The sequence below is a fragment of the Lagopus muta genome, chromosome 7, assembly GCF_023343835.1.
Source record: "Lagopus muta isolate bLagMut1 chromosome 7, bLagMut1 primary, whole genome shotgun sequence".
Lineage (NCBI taxonomy): Eukaryota > Metazoa > Chordata > Aves > Galliformes > Phasianidae > Lagopus > Lagopus muta.
In genome coordinates this window covers 16,055,335-16,076,461 of record NC_064439.1, presented here as the reverse complement: position 1 = coordinate 16,076,461, position 21,127 = coordinate 16,055,335, and the positions used below count along the sequence as shown (strand labels likewise).

At 41.3% G+C, this 21,127-nt stretch overlaps 1 protein-coding gene across 10 annotated transcripts in view; it reads right to left on the bottom strand.

Annotated features, from left to right (window-relative positions):
- The window catches only part of ABI1 (abl interactor 1), a 77,918-nt gene that overhangs the window by 37,785 nt on the left and 19,006 nt on the right, over window positions 1-21,127 (bottom strand). For all 10 annotated transcript variants that reach the window (XM_048950923.1, XM_048950924.1, XM_048950917.1 and 7 more), the window contains exon 2: window positions 17,218-17,385. In XM_048950923.1, the coding sequence (XP_048806880.1) occupies window positions 17,218-17,385 (168 nt within the window). The remainder of the gene's footprint in view (window positions 1-17,217; window positions 17,386-21,127) is intronic.

The window sequence follows — 21,127 nt, the reverse complement described above, 5'->3', positions numbered from 1 at the left end:
CACCTCTCAGAACTGGGTTCTATGAATGAGAAGCATCTACGAAGAAACACAAGGGAACCTCTACACATCTGTACTCCCCACTCTATCCTCCCCAAGTGAGAGGAAGAGGATGTCATCACCGAGCATAAGGAGGGGAGATCCACAGAGCATATCTGGGAACAAGGAGAGAGACATGAGAAGGAAGACTGTCAGATGGCAATGTCTTGAAGAGGAAGACGTTTTAGCAGCTCTGTATAGACCTTTGTTATGGAAAGAAAATGGTTAAGGCAACAGTCCTCCCTCCTCCCCTGCTGCATTGGTAAAATGCCAGCAGCACTTTGCTGAAATTCACAGAAGTATGGGGAAATGGAACGTCAAACATCTGGAGTATGGCGGTCAGGCAATGCTGCAGAACCAGCTGGCCCCGAGCACAGGAGGCGGCTGTCTGCTGGGATGTTACCCGAGCAAAGGGAAGAGGTGGGACGGGTCTGCGGCTGGGAGCAAGAGCCTGGGGAACAGCAGATGGAAGCTCTATTTCTGGCTCTGCCAGACTTCCCGTGCTGCTCCAAGAAAGCCGTCTGGCAGCTCAGGCCAGCTTCAGGGCTGCCGCCCGCACTGCACCAAGAGTGGGCACAGACATGGGGCTTGGCTGGGCATGGGTAGGGGCAATGTTGCACAGCTGCCACTGTGAGCACAGTGAAACACAGCAACAAAGATATCAAAGGTTTCCGTCAAACAGCTTCCATCAAGTTTAAATTGCTAGTGTAACCGCCTAAGTGAGCTACAGATCATACTTTCAATGCTCTGTCAAACCAAAGTTTATTTTAACCATTTGAGCATACCAAATGCATACACACAGCAAGGACAGCTGTATTCTGAAGTGCATCAAGCACAGCATCGCTAGACAGTCAATGGAAGTAACTGTCCCACTCAATAACGCACTGCTGCAACCTCACCTTGACTACTGCATGCAGCATCGAGCACCACAGTATGAAAAGAACATAAAATTATTAGAAAGTGTTCAAGGAAAGGATACAAAGATGGTGAAAGGTCTGGAGGACAAGATGTGTGAGGAGCAGCTGAGGTGCCTGGCTGCGCTCAGCCCAGAGCAGAGGAGCTGAGGGGAGGCCTGATGGCGGCTGCAGCTCCTCACAGGGAGCGGAGGGCAGCGCTGAGCTCTGCTGTGTGTGACAGCGACAGGGCTGAGGGAACGGCGTGGAGCTGTGTGAGGGGAGGGCAGCTGGGCTCAGGGAATGGTTCTGCACCAGAGGGTGTTCAGGCTTGGAACGGGCTGCACAGGGCTGTGGGCCCTGAGTGTTGGAGTATCTGGGCACTGCTCTCAGACATACAGTCTGATTTGAAGCCAGGATTGGACTCAACAAAATCCTTGTGTGTCCCTGCCAATTCAGGATATTCTGTGATTCTACTTCTAGCTACCTTTTTTGGCCCTCTACATTGAACTGAATGTTCGACTCTCTTCAAGAACCTGGGTATAACAGGTAGAAAAATACACCACTTACATACATCTCTATGGGAGGACACACATAGAGGGAAAGAGGGAGAAAGTTTTGCAGTGCCTTCTGTCTGGCTTTTCATCACCAAAAGTCAGAAGTAGGGAAGATAGCAGCAGTTTGCATGGTATCATTTACTCCCTGTTCTAACAAAAGCCGCCATCAATCTAGAACAGGCTCCCCAGGGTCTGCTGGGGATTCAGCTGGGGCTGAGCACACACCACAAGTGATGCATGACAGGAAGCACCCACCCAGTTCCACCAGATCAAAACCACTGATTGTGACAAATGAACAACTTCTAGCTATCCACAGAAGTTTCACGCTCTCTGACAAACAAATACGAGATATGGTTTAGTAGCTTAGTGGATAGTAATGGTGACAGGTGGATGGTTGGACTGGATGATCTTGTAGGTCCTTCCCAACCTTATGATTCTACGATATCTGTGAAGGATAATGCCATCTTCTGCTATGCTTGGCCTCCTTTCACCAAGATGATATTCTGATAAGGGAACTATGAAGGTACACCCATCCATAGCTCACTAGAGGAGGAGAGACGGTCTATGAAGTGAGCTGAGCAGACATTTTAATGGTTAACACCAGTTGCATTGCCAATACAAGTTTCCAGAGAAAAACTACATAAATTGAACCAATGACTTACTAATTACGTATGAAAACAAGCCAAAAATGCAAAAAATCTGCTGATTAAAAGTGTTTTTTAAAATAGAAGACACTTCAAAAGAGAAGTGTTTCAAGTGCGCAATCCTACTTTGATTGATTTTGACAGAACAACAGTTGAGATGTGCAGTCATAGTATGGTAGCTTTGTATTCAGTCTTAAAAAGCACAAAAAGCAGATAAATGCTTTTTGATTATGCAAGGTCAAAATCCCAACAGTGCACACAAGTGTATTTCAGTACCTGAAACTAGATCTCTGTCATTTTGAATTGCATTTTTATTGGGTAGTACTCAAGATATGCATGCACAAGTAGGTTCATTTAAAAAAAAAACAAAAAAAAAAAACAAAAAAAAACACAAAACAGAAGAAAAATATGCATATGCAAGCTCCCATACGAGAATTTCAGAATTTTGAAGTGGCTGAATGAGTCTCATTTTTCCTTAGTGGAAGCAGTACACTTGTCTAGAATTAAACAAAACATACAAATCTAAATATGTTCTCGAGTGAAGAAAAGCACAAGGACAGAAAGGGAAAATTAAAAAGCTTCTTCAGTAGTTTGGAGTCACTAAAGAACCACCATGGGAGTTGAACAAAATTGTATGTCAAATGAAAAGCATTTTGTGTGCCAAAAAAAGCAACATTACAGGAGATGAACATGTGCCACTGCAAAGTGCACTGCAGGTGGCTGAAAAGGAAACCATCTAAAAAAAGCCTATAAAAAATAAACTCAACAGAATGAGTCTGAACTTTCTGAAAGTTTGTCAGAGGAAAGGAACTGATACAGTCAGGGTGACAAGCCAGAATGTTCGTGTCTAAAGAAAAAAAGCCAGTCCCCCATGTTTATTTTTAACCTGAGGTTTCAAGATTTAAGGAGAAAAACTGAAAAAGTAACTTAACACAGCCTCAGTTTAATGACTATGTTTTAGTTCATCACCTCTAACAGCCAAAAGATTCTCCAAATACAAAGGTACGTTATGTAGTTAGGAGAGGACATTTACTGTGCATCTCAAAACAATCTTGATGCTAAAGAATAACAAATTTCCCACATAAAAGCCACCTTTCTCTGCCCTCGCCCAAAATGCAGAAGTGAATTCAGAGCTTATAAGGTGTCTAAGATAGTCCTGGGACAGACTATTTCCTTAAGCCATTAAATAGAAGCAATGTAAGTGGAAATGACAAAGAGCACCCTTTAGCCACCTGCAGACATAGTTTTGATTACAAATCATCCAATGAACAATACTATCTCTAAATCTCTTTGATTTTACTTCACTAAATGGCAATAATACAATTTTATGGGAAACCTGCTGGTTTTTAGGTGCACCAGTACTGCACCAAGAGGAACTCATCAGTATTAATTAAATAGTCATCAGCCAGCTGCAGTATCTTCACCATAGACACAGTTTACCACATATGATTTTTTCCTCTTTCTTCAACCTTTGTGTGCTTATGAGAAGACTGATTTTTTTTTTTTTTTTTTAAAGATTTTGTAGGAAGCAAGCAACTTTACTGCAGAACTGTGAGATGACTCTAGTTCCAGTGGTTGGTTACCCTGCATATAAGCAAGGGGGCTTGAAACTAGATTATCCTTATGGTCCTTTTCAACCCAGGCCATTCTATGATTCTATGACCCTTTGATAGGAAGATAACCAGCAATGGCCAGTTTTCTCTCACGCCCAGTACTGGTGAGTACTATAATAAGATAAGACAGCTGAAGAAGCCCTTACCCACTACAGATTTCACTTTAAAGTTCTCAGTATATTTATTTTGCATTGCAATTAACTTCCTGCCTTCTACCTTCTATAGGATTACTGCAACAAAAAGAGCTTTGGTGCCACTAACACCCTAACTGAATCTGATAAGCTCTTACTTTTTTGTTCTAATTTGGTTTTGAAGCAAGAGTTCAACTTTCTAATCCAGTCTTCCCTTTCTCAAACCCCTTCAGTAAACAACCCCGTCTCCTGGAGCTATAACAGAGGACAAGCCATATGCTTGGGAATATCTTGAACATCACCCAACTCAAACTTCATCTGGACAGGTTTGAAAAGTAGGCTGATATGAACATAATGAGATTCAACAAGGCCAAGTGTTGCACTTCGGTCAGGGCAATCCCAGATGTGTAGAGACTGGGAGAAGAATTAATTGAGAGCAGCCCTGCAGTGAGATAATTAGGGGTTCTGGTGGACAAGCTTGTTATGAGCCAGCAGGATGCACTTGCAACTTGGATGGCCAACTGTATCCTGGGCTGCATCAAATGAAGAGTGGCAGTAGGGCAAGGGAAGTGATTATTTCCCTCTGCTCTGCCCTCGTAAGGCTCTATCTGGAGGACTGTGTCCAGGCCTGCACCCCTTCACAAGAAAGATATGAAACTGTTGGGCTAGGTTCAGAAGAGGGCTACAAAGATGATCAGAGGGCTGGAGCACATCTCATACAGGGACAGACTAAGGAAAGCTGGGTTTGTTTAGCAATGAAGAGAAGGCTCTGTGGAGACCTTAATGTGGCATTCCAGTACCTAAAAGGGAGTTCATTAGCAGGAGAAAGACCTACTTTTTACATGGGCAGATAGGCACAGGACAAGGGGGAATGGCTTCAAACTGAAGGACGGGAGATTCAGATTACGAATTAGGAGGAAATTTCTTACTCAAGAAGGTGGTGAGGCCCTGACACAGGCTGCCAAGAGAAGCTGTGGATGCCCCATCCCTGGAGGCATTCAAGGCTGGGTTGGATGGGGCCCTGGGCAGCTTGATCTAGCAGGTTGCAACCCTGCCCACAGAAGGGAAGTGAAACTGTATGATCTTTAAGGATCCTTCCAATCCAAACCATTCTATGGTTCTATTAAACTTCTTCTGACATCCCACACTCCATAATGTATTAAGACATTCTAGAAAAAGAGAATTAAAAATCCCCTTACATGTATTATAAAACATCAGTAACAATTTTGGACTGAGTCATACAGGCTTCTTGTAATTTGGTATATATTAAGTAAAAGCAGAAGACAGATAACCAAGTCACACGCATGTATGACATTTAACAGTTTGAAGGGGGGGTAGGGCAGAGATGGAATTACTAAGGCTGCTGCACTTCTCCATTGCCATTTTAATTTACAAGCAACATGAAGAGGAAGTTATATGCTGTTGCTATGGAGTTACACGCAGTTTCTGTAGGTGGATTCCCCCAGTCTCCTACTCTTGGCCACCACCGATACGAAACACCACTGTTATTATGCTGCGAACATCCACATGCCTTTACAGCATTCACACACAGCGTTCACTGCATACTGAGTGATAACCTTCTCCAGTCAAAATGTCTCTAAAAAATACAGCACTGTGCAGATCCTAGCAAAGAGGAACCCACATCAACACCTTTCCCCTTCTCTGGGACCATCTCTCACATGCTTTCAGCTTGCTATCATGGCACAGATTTTTCATGCACATAGACAGAAGCTAAAACCAGGCAGTGGTTCAAGACAAGATGTGTGCAGGCACAGAGGGCATCAGTGCTGTGGCCCCGTGCTGAACGTGCGATCCCAGCACTATTACACCGCATTTATTTGACAAATCAATCAGAAATTCTCAACAACTGGGCAGGCAATTAGACATCTCACCATGCAGTCACCGGCATAGAGATTTAACTTGACTGCAGACACTCAAGAATAAGAAAAATACCTTTGGAAGTGACAAATTGAACACAGTCTGCAGAAGAAAGGCAGTGTGTGGTTTTCATAACCTTGTCTTGAGGATAACTGACCCCATGCTGAGGTGAGGGAAAGGGACAGAGACAACAAAACCCTGCCTTGCAGAATAAAATAGGGGGAAAAAAAAAAAAAATCAGATGGGACATATCTTCAGTGACACCTTAGGCAAAACACTATACAGATGCTGACCAGAGGACTGTTAAAAGCCAGCTGAGGAAGGAATGCTGGTGCTCTGTAAAGGTATTCCCATTGCTGTGGTAGGTTACAAGCCACACCAACATTTCAAAAGAAAGCCTCCCAGCACTGAGCACTCATGCATAACTGGCCTTTGACCTGGGCAATAGCATAAGGCTCAGCACACACACCAGAGCTACTCAACTTCTGCAACTATCCAACAAAGCAGCTGGGGACACCATGCTGCTACACTTACCTGAACTGGGAGGGATGCAGTGCTGAGAGTGAAATGTTTGCCTGCGAGATAAGGGAACACATGAGGATGTAATTTAATAGATCACAGAAAGACAGCTGTGCAAACTTCTGTAGCCTGTCTCCTCCGCATTGTTTCAGTAAATCCTGATTTTCTTGAGGTCAATGTACTCTTTGGATTTAAGTTATGTATATCTACCCAGCATTGCAGCCTGTGTTTATTCCCAGAAGGATACAGATACTTTAAACAACACCTATGCACTTGTTTTTAAAAACTGTGATGATGAAGAAAAACAGGCAAATGGGTAAGAGGGGAACAGTACACAGAAAGAGAACTTAAACCTTTATTCAAATCTGTAGACAGTTCATATAGGACGTTTTCTTAAGTAATTATTTGCAGAACCTCTGCTCCCTAAACGTGCATTTGGGAAAATTCACACCACATTTTTTATTCTACTAATTAGATAATGCTTTTGACTAATACAGAAATAGGTGACCAGTCACTACCTAACAGCAGACAGCAGCATTCTCTCAATTTTACTTCAGGAAAACATTTTTTAAAGGCTGTTATTCGTGTGAGATGTTTTTCCTGTACTTTGCAAAAAGAATAAATGTTAGGTACATTTATTCCAAATAATTCAGACAGCGCTAGAGGGCATCTCCAAAGGACTCCTACATGGCTGAAGAGCTACACTTTTAATGCAGCCCAGAGGAATACACTTCCATTAAGATGTTGAGAGATAACATCAGTTCTTTGAAAAGAAGATGAAATAACTTGGAGCTCTGGTCTCATCAAGCTCCTCTTGCTTCCAAGTCTGGATGTCTAAAAGCAAGAAACAAGTGAAATGGGATTGAAGCTTGATATCTTCTCTGCCAGCCATGAGGCTTGCTACACAGTAAGAGGAATACTTAAAGCAGGAAAATGCCAGGTGATTGAAGTGGAATTTTTCTCAGAGAGAGCTTCCAGGAACCAATTTCCATTTCCTGAAGACTTGTTATTTGTTAGTGTGCCACAGGTTGTACTGGGGAAAGGAAAAAACATTAACAAAAAGACCATGAACCAGAAGATTCTACCACCTTTTTATCCAGATGCCTGAGTAGCTCTAAACCTATTACAATGGGGATGTTTCAAAACTAATAAATGAAGGATAAGTATGTCTGTGCTCAGCTGTCTTCTTACCATTAAAGCAAAGCACTGATGGACATGTTTACAGGTCACATGGATGGATGTCATTCACATACTGCAGAAACAGATACAGTGAATTACATCAATTTAGAAGGAGACTAAGATACTGATACAAAAGTGAGTAGAGCATCCTCGGTGTGTGGAGAGAAAAATAGAATCACAGGGTTACAAAGGACGTACAAGATCATCTAATCCAACTATCCACCCATTATCACTGCTACCACAAGCTACTAAACCACATCTCATAGCTCCTCATCCAGACAAATAAATAATAGAAAAACAAAGGATGGTTTTTCTCCCATCAGCTTAAAGGCTGATAAAGCTATGAGTGACACTGTTGTCTCAACATGCAACTTAGGATATAGGAAGAAATGGAATCCAAACATAGTGGTACGGCTAAGATTATGTAGTTGAAAAAGCTTAATTTGTTTCAGGCTGTTTGACTGGACTTTACCTTAATGGCCTGTAATTACATCCAGAAATTTGTCATCTTCGTATGACTTACAGGCTGCACCTCCCAAAGACAGATTGTCCTCAACTGCTTCAGTGACTCACTCATCAGCAAAGTCAGTCAACAGTGCCCTGAGTTGTAGCACTGGAGTAATGCAACATTGCTATCAGGCATCTGCCCTCAAATGCCATGATTTACCTGCCAAGATACACATGCAAGCCAACAGCACAACTTCAGTAGTTCTTAGTTTTTCTTTTCATTCAACACAGAAGTTTAGATAGCAATTCTTTAAATGAAGAGGAATTAACAATTTGCTCATCCACAAGGTGTTGTTATCGATTTAGTATACACTACCCATCAGCTCTTAGCAAAAGCACAAACATTGCTCAAAAACTTCAGCAATACCTTTTTTAGCCTAGTTTAGGAGACAAGTTTTGCCTACAGAACAACTCATCTCATTTAGTCCTGCAATACATCCAGCCACTGCTGCATTTTGCCCCTTATCTTAACAACACACGCAAGGAAATCCTATAAATGGACAATGAAGGATCAGCTTCCCAAAGATGACGTTTATCCTCTACCCAGTCAGATAAAGGTTGATTTATGGCTTGAAGGCTTATCCTATATTCTTATCCAGCCTAGTTTTGAACCTTGTTCAACTTGAAGGAAAAAAAAAACACAAAACAACTAAGACACGGAGAATTTTCCTTCAGTCACTAATCAACACTTCATTGTACTTATATTTTCAAAAGATGGCTCACTTGACCTTTTGTGAAGCACTGGCATGTTTTGCAATTTCCATCAAGATGCCTCTAAGGATCCCGGTAAGGTCCCTACCCTGTTTTCACATTGTGCAGAGATATCACAGCTTTTACTCACACCCTTCTCACTCCTGTTTGTGCCACATACAGAAATTTCAGATAGCATAAGAAGGTCAAATCTACAATTGGTTGACAAAACATTATTTCCCATGACAAGCAAGAACAGAGAAGAGAGTTGGAGAAATCACAAACTGTATTCAGACTCCTCCACTGGGCTGCCCTGCACATACCTGTAAGTAAAAACCATCCCAAGACAACATGCAAGGGGAAGAAACAAATGCTTTTAGGCACAAACAGGTAAAGCTACAGAACCACTATACTTTCATAAAAGGGTTTATTCAGGAAAATGCCATTCTTCTTTTTTTGTTGTTGTTGTTTCTCAAAGAGGAAACAAAATATAAAGTTCTGTGATCCCATGGTTCTGTACTATATACATTTCACTGCCCATGCAATATAACTAGTCATTGTTCTTAATGTAATGGTTTGCTGGAACCAGAAACAAAGATTAGAAGGGAAAATGACAGATTCAGCAATTTATTTTTCAAGACTGACAAAGATGCAGGAATACTTTTATGGTGGTTATGGTTCTACACACACAGCCAGCATTCCAAGTGGAAATGGCTGAAAAGGCAAATCACTACATCCACTAGTTGTCACTTAAACTGTATTAGTACAAAACATAGTACTACTTTTCTCAAAAAAAAAAAAAAAACACCCACAACAAAATCCTATTATATTATCTACAGCACAAAATTTAGCCAAACCAACCCAGAATTTATTCCCCCTGCTCATTCCCCTTTCTGTCATGGCACTGGCAGCAGATCAGTTAAGAATCCAGGCTCTCTAGTGGAATACGTAGTTCTGAAAACAACATTCATGGAAATCTGTATACATGTAGCTGTTTTACTATAAAACATATGCATACATACAGCTTCTCACACACTTCTTTTCCTGCACATGAAAGAAACACTTTGCACTCAGCATGGCTCAGCCATGCACAAGCTTATTCTGTCGCAGTGGTGCTGGGAAAAGGACACACACTTGGGCACAGCAGCCACATGACAAGTGTTTGTTAAGGTGAACAGTTTGACAGAAGCCCACGCTTCTTACATCTTTTTTCAAAGTTATGACATAACAATATAACTGTCCCAGCATTAAAACAGCAGCTAATTCGTCATTCACACACCTCCCATGAACTGAACTGCAAAGGTTTACTAGACATGCACAACTGATACAGGAACGGCTCCCTAGAGGCTGCTATGAAACAACAAAGTCAAACCAGAAGCACTATAAAGGGTGTCAGAGTGTTACTACCAGCTTATAAAATACTCATGTAAAACACTACCTAGCTCTCTTTTTGCAGATCAACATGAACTAAGCAGTTACATACGCCCCAAATAAAACCAGCCAGCAGAAAGCACTCAGCAATTCCTGCCTGAGCTGTGTAAGCCCAACCACAAACCCCATGCCTCATCAGGAAGAGTAGTTTCAGTAACACAACATGATCAAGATGCCAGCTCTGCAATACAGCCTTCATACCTTCTTTTTCTCTCTTTCCCTAAATATAGTCAGCTCAACTATAATGCTACCCAGCTACAAAAACAAAAAGAACTTTCCAGATAGCTGCATTGGACAGCACAGATATGGTGACCATTAATGCTTTGGCAGCTGGTTACCTGCTGCTGTGTTACACAATGTTCTTGCATCCAGCACTGCATCCCTTTCATTTTCTTTGCACTTATGCCACTAAAGTACTGACAGAGATAAGTCCTAATTCAATGGGGAAGAAAAAGTTATTCACATTAAGACTGTCTGTTTACAGAGACTTGCAATGGAAAATTAATTTTGGTCAGCTATCTAATCAAACACATCTGAAGAAGAAAGAGATTCTCGAAGTCTAATAAGTGACCTTACAGCAGGTTAGTGACATATTTCATTTATGTGATATATCTTCCAGATATAAGAGGCTTTCATTAAAGAATGATTGCACAAACATCTTTGACTTGTTTGTTGAACAAAACCATCAGAAAAAGCCTTCCAGGGTCAAGTCTGCAGCCACTGGATTTTTGCTTTGATTTCAGAAAATACGAAGCTGCATCAGAACTCTTAATTCAGTATTTAATGAGGTATCTAAAGCTCACAGCTAAATGTCCATCCAGCAGAAAAGAAGTTTTGGCAGTCTACAAGATAATGGAAATTGGCCTTCTAGAATATGCTTCTACCAGAGTGTGGAATGGGAATGACTAGGAAGGATATTCCACTGCAGTGACCAGCCATTACAGTTAGCAAGCTCTCCTATTCCTCAGCAACACATTCACACTCAGCATTCAAAAAAAACCAGATGGGAATAAAGAATGAGAGGAAACAAAAGTTTCTGACTCAATTCCTTCTTCATCAAAGCAGCTGCCCTATGGGAGTCACTGAGGTGGCGGTCAGCACAGAAGGGCTGACAGTTAGGGTTGCTCTTTCATAACAGCAAATAATTTTTAAAATCCCATTATAGTTATTTTATTTAAAAAACAAAGAGAACCTCATCGGTTGAGTTGCAAAGGAGTTACAGATTCTGTGTGTATTCATTAGTGGTCATGGAGAATTCCTCAACAGAACAGCTATCAGGGCAACCCTTACACATTGTATTTAACAATTTTCATAAGCAGACAGATAAGCAGAGCAAGCACAGCACAACTGAGCTGCAGCAGCTTCTGGGCTTATATTACAGAGTACAGGAAGAACAGGATGTGAAGCAAAGGCCACAGAGACAGTCAGCACTTTATTAGGAGAGGAAATGCCACCCAAGGCAAGGTTAATTTAAACAAAAGGTACAAGATTCTTCACCATATTTGGAATATTTGTCTGTTGACAAGCAAAGGCAGTTCAAGAGAACGAGAGATAAGAAGTTATCTTACTAATGTATACATTAGATGCTGTTCTGGTTCCTGCAAAAACACTTTGGTCTCCTCATGCACTTTTGGATGTGTGGCAGGGAAAGTTTGTATGGAACCAGAGCTAACAAGATTTGCAAACATGGAGTGGTGTTTTTTTCCCTGAGCTATCTTCACCCTTGCCCATCACTATTTAGGTCCTACAGCTTTTGACATACCTTGCAAAGACAAGTCAGATTTTAGGGTCAACCCAGCTACTGCAGTGGAACGCTGGAAGGAGTCGCACCTCTGAATAACTTGTGGTGCACCACCTTCCATAATGAAAAGCTCCATGTCAGAACCTGCTTCTTTCTGCACTGCCACTTGAAGAGAGGCTAACTACAGATGTGACAGAGCCAGACTCAAGTAACTGATGGCTACACCACTGTGTCACTGTTTAGCTTCCTCTTTGTCAGACTGAACAATGTCCTCAGCCTCCCTTTGTAGCTTCATGCCTCTGACCATCTCAGTAGTTCACTGTTGGCACTCTCTCCAGTTTCCCTACGGCTCTCTTGAACAAGGCAAGAATGACAAGTCTGAACACAGCATTCCAGGTGAAGCCATCTCACTGCAGAGCTGATGACAGCCCCTGCCCTTCAGCTGTACTCTTTCCAAGTCAGCCCCATGCTGCCATTTCCCTCTCCCAGCATAGCATCCCTTGGAACAGCTGCTCCTTTCCAGGACTCACTCAGCCCTCCAAGCCTGTACAAACCAATGGATCCTCAGGTGCAGGCCCTGCACCTCACTGGCTTTCCTGAGATTTTTGCTGACTCAGTTCTCATGGTTTCTCTGCACTGAAGTGCCATCATTCAGCATGCAAACCAACTTTGCTAACTTAAGAATTATCCCAGATTTGCCGAGGACATAATTTATGTTCCAAGTGGTCTCCAGAGACTATTCTGAACAATGCAATATTGACCCTGCTTGTTAGCAGCATCCAGCCACGTTCTAGATCTGACTAATTTTCTTCCCACATAACAGTCCAATCATTATTCAGCCCATATGCTCGTCATGTTAGAGAGCAAAACCAGAACATTAAGCAACCCATTTCCTTTTAAAGAGGTAGTTACATGGTAAAAGTTGCTCCTTGGAACCACAGTTGTCACCAAGAGGATCTGGTGAGTATCTCCCATAGGAATACCAGAGTATTTACTTAACTGCTTGTTCCCAGGCACAACATTCAACATTCATCAGCAGATGATTCACTGCATTTTCTACCCTCTTTCTACTTTGTGGCTTTCAAATATGAACTGTGCTGTGACTGTATGCCACAACCCTTGCATGTGGTACCACATTAACCCAAGAGCGGCACACACAGACTCAGGAAAAGCTCCTTCTCATAAACTAAATAAGAATCCCCATCACATGTAGCACTGTATCACTCTCTTCAAACAGTGAAGACCTGCTGAGCAGCTAAGACCTATCATATTCTTTTTTTCCTGGAATCAAAGACAAGCCAGCCTGCTCTCAACTCGCTGCTGCTTAGAAGCTCACCCCTTCACACCTCAGAAGATCTCCAGCAGATTTTCTCTGAAGCCTCATCCACATTGGTCTTTCACTGGTTACCTGCTCAATGGAAAACGTCCCGCTACTTTGCAGATGAGGACAGATATCTCCATCTGTAAAGTTCAGAAATGTGAGAAAAGGTAATAGCTGTGTATGGAAGGATTGCCATTGCCTTCAGCCAGAGAGCCATACTGTACAAAAGGCATTTGGCTTTCTGCTTGCACACAATGCTTGTATTAGACATGAGGGAGTGACAGCAAGATTCTCCTAAACTAGTTAAGTGATTGTCTTAGTTGCAAAAGCTTCTAACTTTTAGCAGTGACAAAAGATGTATGTATGTTTTCCTATTGAAATGTACACTTTGAGAACATTTTTCTGTAACAGCTCTTATTTTGCATTAGAGAACAGCTTCAGATGCAGAAGAGAATTTAACGTTTTAAGGGGTGCAAGTGCCTCCTGGTACAAAACATCATCTCTTAAAAAAGGAGCAGTTTCTACATCCAGTACTGCAGCTGCTCAGACATAAATGCAAGTGCTGATCAGTTACATTTTCCAGTTTTGGCACTGTAAACAAGAATGTCCCTTGTCAACCTTCCTCATCTGACAACTGCCTCATCTTCATTCATGGAAATGAACGAGCAAAAATGTATCTTAAAGCACATTTCCCTAAGTTAGCTCTCATTTCCGAGAGGAAGAAGGGGAACCACCAAGACAATGCAAGTCAAAAGAGCAAAAAACATAGGCCCAAATTTCTAGAGAGGCAGGCTTTCCTTGTCAAATGTTTAAGCTAGGAAGAGCTGAATTTTCAACTCCTCTGCTAAAAGACATTAATTTTCAGAGCAAAAAGAAAGATACAACAGGATTTATTTATCAAAGTATTAACTCACGGATTCAGGGATCCATGCAAGAATGAAACAAACAAACATAAGTTTCTAGTCTACTGCTTAAACTCATTTAATACACAAAAAGTAACCATAACAAAGCACAAACTGCATTCAGAGCACAAGTGCACGATGTCCTGTTTAACTCGTCATCCAGCAACATGAAAAATTATTGGTTTATTCAACACCTGAATTGCCCAACACCTAAGAAACAGCATATGCCAAATGCTAAGGTCCTCATTCTTGTCCCACCTTGATGCCCGAGGTCCTTCCTGCCATCTCCCACTTCAGGCTGACCCTCAGCCACTGTTTAACTCCATCACTGTCCAGTCTATGCTTTCATTCATCTTCTCTATGAAAGAAAATAGCACCTATTCCAAATACCTCACATTTCAGACACTAAAAGAAAGCAAACACTAAGCTATTGCTGTTCAGACTAAGGAAAATTGCTTTTTTGTAACTCCTTCCGAAAGCAATAAGCTATACCCAAACAAAGCCCTGCTCTGTTACAATCTAGCATCTGTGGGTAGGAAAGCGACAGGGGGCTCCAGGTCTTTCCTCCACTGCCATTCTACCATGGTCCCACAGGGAATGTTGGGCGCACATCACAGCACGGATCTGCCTTCACATCCTACATCACAACCAGCTGAGCAACTCCTGAAATCTTCTGAGTATGTTTTTGTCTTCAGAACAGCCAAACTAAAACCTCAAACAGGAACTGACAGAAATATGTGATGTAACTGTGACTGCAGCAGAAAACTTGTAGTACAGAGGCCTGGAGAGACATATAGATATATATAGATATGTATATATGTGTGTGTGTGTGTGTGTGTGTGTGTATACACCTTAATGCCCTCAGTAAAGCCTTGAAGCTCAAGATGGTCTAAAACATAGACTTGCTATCTTTTCCCTAAAATCCTGCCTAACAGGATGAGTAGGCTCTCATATACCAGAAGGGTTTGCCAATTTCTCCACAGCAGTAATCAAGTCTCTGCTCTGCCATATCTGAACAGTCTGGAAAAGCTGAAAGTCAATACTAAGGATTTAACAGCTGAGCTGTTTGTGCAAAGCTCTGTATTGTGGACGTAGTAAGTAGTTCTGTGCAGGCCACCTCAGACCCACAGGTTACAGCGGAAAGACAACTATAACTGCAGAAGATAAAGATGCAGCTGGTCTAGCTTCTATGCAGCAGCCAGAGCAGAAGCCTTTCCTGGAACTGCTCACTGCAGTGTTCCTTCATCCCTGAATGATTTTTTCATGTGAAGCTTGTTTGTTCTCAGTAAAAAATAAAATGAAGTTGAATTCATTTTTTCCAATGAAAACAAGTCATTTTTCCATCTGTACAATTAAGTTTCAGTAGCAAGAACAGAACACACCACTCCATTTAACTTTTCCTGAGTATTTTTTCCACTGAAGAAGGTATGTAGCTATGAGAAATGTCAAGTGCCTACTAGTCAAGATTAGCTTGTCCAGTCATTTAGACTAGACTCATTCTGGAAAACATGCACGGAGAACTGAAATTGCACATCAGAACTGAGCGACAGAGGTGGCAGGGAAACACAAACTGACTGCAAATAAAAAGAACCACAGGATTTTCTTCCACAGTTCTCATTACCAGAAATATTTTTTAGCAAATTGTACCTTATCCCATAGGTATCTGCTCTGTATTGCAAGACCCAGAATTGAGTAGCTGACTGGCAGTGCCTCAGATCTGTGTTTCTAGGCAATACTTCTTCCATGGAAAAGAATTCTGTTTTGAAAATACATTCATCCTCCCATGCTTCAGAGGCATGGAAATATTCATGATTGATACAAGCAAGGGGAAAAGACGACACTCTGGAAACTTCAGAGAATTTAGAACCAGTCATTCAAACAACTGCACAGCAGATTGATCAAATGTTTCAACTGCATATCTTAAAAAAAAAAAACAAACAACACACTTGAAAGCAAACAGCTGAGCCAATACGCATACGTTATCCATATCTAGTTTAGCTCCACAAATTAGTACCCGAAGTTCATTTATAAGCAAGAATTCATTTCAGGAAAGACCAACCAGCAGCAGAAACTACGAGTGACCTTGCTAAACACTGCCTCAAAGCTCTACAAAGCACTGATTGTTCACAGTCTTTAGCAAACAGTTCATGTATCAGGTGACTCAACAGCTTTCAGCACAGTGCCTTCAGTTCAAGCAGCAAATAGTACAGAGGGTTAACAGCTTTTGTGCTAGTATCGAACATTTTGGCTTTCTCACTATTAGTCATATCAGTGAACCAATGAAAATTGAACAATAATTGCTTCATTCACTGCAGCTCTAAAACACACAGGAAAAGATGTGCTCAATGTAACAGAACATGCAGTGCTTGTGAGGCTTGTTGATTCAGTCCTTTATGCAGTCACATCTTCATATGTGGCCTTAAACCTAGCACCACAAAACGTCCCAATATTTGACAGAGCAAGAAATTCATTTACACCAATTGTACTTCCTCCTAAACTGTTTCAGTTACAACTACTTGCTAAATATTTAGTAGAGCTTTTAACTTTGCATAGGTCTTAACAGACTGAGTCAACAAGTGTTTCAGAAAGGTTTGTTACCAGAAAAAAGAATGCACTGGAATCTCCCCCCGGCTGACAGCTTTCAGGGAACTGCTGAGCTGCCATTTAAAGTTTTTGAAAACCATGATTACCGTGTAAGAGCAATAAACAGAGGTTATCAGGGCTCTACAGGGAGACAGCAAAGTCCACGAGGAGCACTTTTCTTCAAATTTAAGAAATTTGGTCTAACATGTACTACTAACACAGTATTGGCTGACCGACAAAGGTCTTAAATTCACTAAAGAACATTTTGAGTTGGATCCTTTGAGTTCCAGTTATGAAACATTTGGATTTCTTTGAAAATAAAATCCTCTCTAACACTCTCAACTGCAGCTTCTGATTCTGGGAACTTAATTAACTCCTGCTTTAAATCAAATATAGTCCCAGTACTTCTTGGTAAGGAATCTGTTTTATTTCTATCACAATCATCATTAGAAAGCAGCTTTCATAAATATTAGAAGAAGAAAGTCTTACCATTTTCAATCACATTAATCACAGAATTCAAATAAGTCAACATAAACTACCCATCTCTCAATAATACAAGAGGGAAAATAACACCTCTATTAAGAAAGATTACCTGGGAGATATGGTTGATGGAGGACTCCATCCTCCGCAGCTGGGATGCCTGGATGTCCAGCAGCTGTAGTACATTGTTGGCCAGAGCATTGATCTGATAAGCAACACTGGCTAGAGACTGAGTTGTGTAGGCTTTGGTCTCTTCTAATGCTTTCCTTTTATCTGGAGCCTGTAAAGCAAAAGAACAAGATGTTTGCTTAAGGCCAGGAAAAGGGTACGAGATGGGGGAAAGAACAGGAACAAAAAACACAACCTATATTTAGAAGAATCTGTAATCAAGAAAATCTGACTATGCAGTCAAAGTACTCAGTCTGCATCAACATTCAAAAATTCTCAATAAAAAAGTAGAAATAAAGAATTTGAGAACTATTTAACCATAATATTACATGCCAAGAAGCAATTCATTCAGCAGAAAAAAAACCACATGATTTATCAGCAATGGGTTTCTAAAGCCTGCCTGCACATCCTTCATTTCCGGAAAAGCCTCTAATTCCCCAGGAACATTGAAACAGTTTTCACCATCTCTTATGAGATCACACAGCCCAAACAACTTAAATATAGAAAAATATTTTCCCACAGTTCAGTGTCCCCCACCACACACGCTGCCTGCAAAGCCAACCCTCCTGCTGTGCAGGCTGCTGCGGCCCAGGAGTGGAGAGAGGGGAAGCAGGGCAGCAATTGTGACATTACCTCTCCTCATGTGAAAGCTTAATAAGCCTTCCTTGGCAGCTGCCAGCTTGCTGCTGGCCCTGTTTGCTCAGGTAACACTCACCTCCAGGAGCAGATCCTTGCTGTGATCCCACTCACATGGAACAAGGCTCACCTAAGCCTCCTTCTCCTCCTGCCTTCCCCTGAGGTGTCCCACAGCAGCACCCAGCCTTATGCTCTTTTCTACCCCTCTCTGATCCCATTCCAACCCTCACCTTTATCCACAAAAGGTGCACATTTCATACATTCCTTGCCTTCTTTCACCTCATCAGCCCCACAGTCATCAGTTCCAGCAGCAGCTAAGCCACTTCACATGTTGACAGAAGAGCAGAGAACCCACCCTGCATTTCATTTCTTTGTACCACAGTCAGTCCAGTTACAGTTACCATTTGTTCCTGAATCTCACCTCATGCTTCTTCAGTGTCTTAGGTTAACATCCACCAGTGTTAAATCTGCCCCTTAAGTATGAAGGGAACTAATAAGGAAACCTTCTTGTCTCTCTTGCTTTAAGGAGAAAACTGGAAGGTAAACTGATCATATATATCATAAACTCACTGCACAACAAATACTGAAACACAAGCTATGCCATGCTATCTCCTAAAGAGATATATTTCTTTTTAAAACAAGGATGAATTCCTACCCCACTCCCACAAGCCAGGACATTTGTTTCGATCCATTATCAATGTTCCCAGCAGTGTTCTGACATGTAATAGAACACTTCTAGCCAATGCCATCCTTCAAATAGATTCACAGACACTTTCAACAACAGGAAGCAGTTTAATGCAATGTGCTGCCAATGGGTAAAACAGCTACTGCATGGACTAAGAACATGCTACTGCAAAAAAGAGAAAAAAGTGTTAATATTTCTTAATACAAACAAAGCTACTTTTCACCTTAAAAGAATACTGATGTTTCTAGATGTTGGAAAATTTTAGCAAGTAATTCACTGGAAATAAGCCTTCACAATGAAAGATCTGTTAACTACTATAGTTCAAGAGGCAAGCTTCCCAAAGCACACTGATTCTCCGAAGAGGCATTTGAAGCTTCAAATCATTACTAGCAGTGACCCAAAAAAAAAAAAATAAAAAATAAAAAAAAATCACAACCTGCAGCATTGAGTTGGCACCCACAGAAAACAAGGTGTTCCAAACTGAACTTCTACCACCTTCAGCACAGTGGAAGTGCAGCTTGCAGCCTCAGAGACAGCTGAAGTAGAGTTTCTACTGAACTAGACACAGCCAGTCAGCATAATTCCACCTTCAGATCTATGTTTGAATGGATATGAAATCTTTACTCTAGGTATTTTACTAAAGATTTAACTGAACACTATTAAACTGAACACCAACTGATTACAAAGCTACAGCGCTGTTACTGTTGTCAAATGAGAAAGCTTCAACAACAACAAATTTCCTGTTTTATTGAGCAAATGCCTTGTCCTCAATTGCCTAAACACCTAAAATTCTGGTTATTTGTCCAAATGAGCAATTTGGCAGCAGGATTAGATGAGCAGTTGTGATACATAATGTATTTCATGTCCTACTAGATTAGAAATATTTCAAACTTTATAGATAATTCAGACAACTTAGCTCAGTAATTTAAATAACAGCTTAAATTAGAACTAGTTTGACCCATAGTCTTCAGCACTGTTTAATTAGAACTGCTGGTATCCACAAGATACAAGCTAGAAGCTTCACAGCACGGGAAATGAAGAGTGGAGCGGGAAAAGCCAAGAGCAGCAGCAGGAGGAAGCAGGAATTTCCAGCATTACTGAACTGCTATTTTCATTTCTAAGCAAAAACTAGAAATAGTACAGATCATAAAACATGTTCACATACCTTTAGATACTTTAGTACAACATCAGTTGTACAGCATCAGTTAACTACTCAAATTTGGAGATGACAATATGCTATCAACTCATTTGTTTTTCCAACAGTTCAGAATTACTTTATGGTTTGTATTAATAACTTTAAAGATACTGTTACTTCCCCAGTAGTTCTCAGTGTGAAAGGAAGTTTGAGTGTCATTTAGTAGCAAACTGAATATTATTTAAATCAAAACAATCACAGCTTTTTAAGTTTTCCTCTTAAAAAGCAACCTGTATTTCCAGCTTATCATTAACAGTCCTGTCAGAATGGCAAAACTGCCGTTTGAAATTGCTTTTCCTAAAACCCAAGGGGACAGAGATGATAAAATAGCATGGCATTCACACCACGTACCACATATATTTCTCAAGTCCAAACTTGTATAGCAACGCTTCCTAAAAAACAACTACGTTATTGTGATCAAAACTGACTTTACACCCAGGCAATTGCCATAATAGAAGAGCAAAATCTTACCTACTGCTTTCTCAGTTCAGCACCACTCAAAGGCCAAACAATGAGGAATCTGTCCAACACTCAGCAACCAGTTGCAGCGTTGCCAATTTCCCACACCCCCTCCAAAACACCACCCACACATAAGCACATCCGCAGAACAGTGTCTGTGCAGCGGACAAGCCATCTGCCCTCCCTGCTTTCTCACTCAGCTAATTCCCACCATTTTCTAGTTGATACAGCATGCAGCTACATGTACCAGCTTCCTCCAAAATCACATCAGCTCACACTGCAAAGCATCTTCAGAAGGCAGGCATTTGCATGCTGGTCCATACTCTTATTACCTTTTCTCCAGCCTGCCTTCTCTTTTCCCCACTTCCATCCTACTTTCTGTGCTTGAAATTCCCTGTAAGAAAGCAACGACCAGGCTCTGTTTGACAAAGGTCAGAAAGCAGCTCACTGGATCACACACTGCAACAAGCCTGCTAGGAATGAATTAGTTTGCCTCCTGAGCACGTGGCATATGTTGTTCCACATTTTTCATCTTGAATGGCCGGACTTTGTGCAACCTCAACTATTAAAAAAATCACCCATAATAAACTACTAATAGAGCACTGCCCTAAAGCTGCCCAATAATCACTAAGCTAAACAGAGCTGTTAATTATTCAGCACCTGACACCTTTCAGATGCTGGCATTCTGTTCAAGGGCCCAATCACGCTCTGCAACCAAGCAAGAGGAACAAATCTGCAGTCACTTTTATATGCCTTCGCTGTTATTGCTCAGGATGCCTTTAATGAATTCAGTGCTGCAGTAGATTTACCTTTGCTTCAAACCAAGCATGGAATAACTGCTCAGTTCTGCACCTTGGCTGTCTTCATTTAAGAAGCATC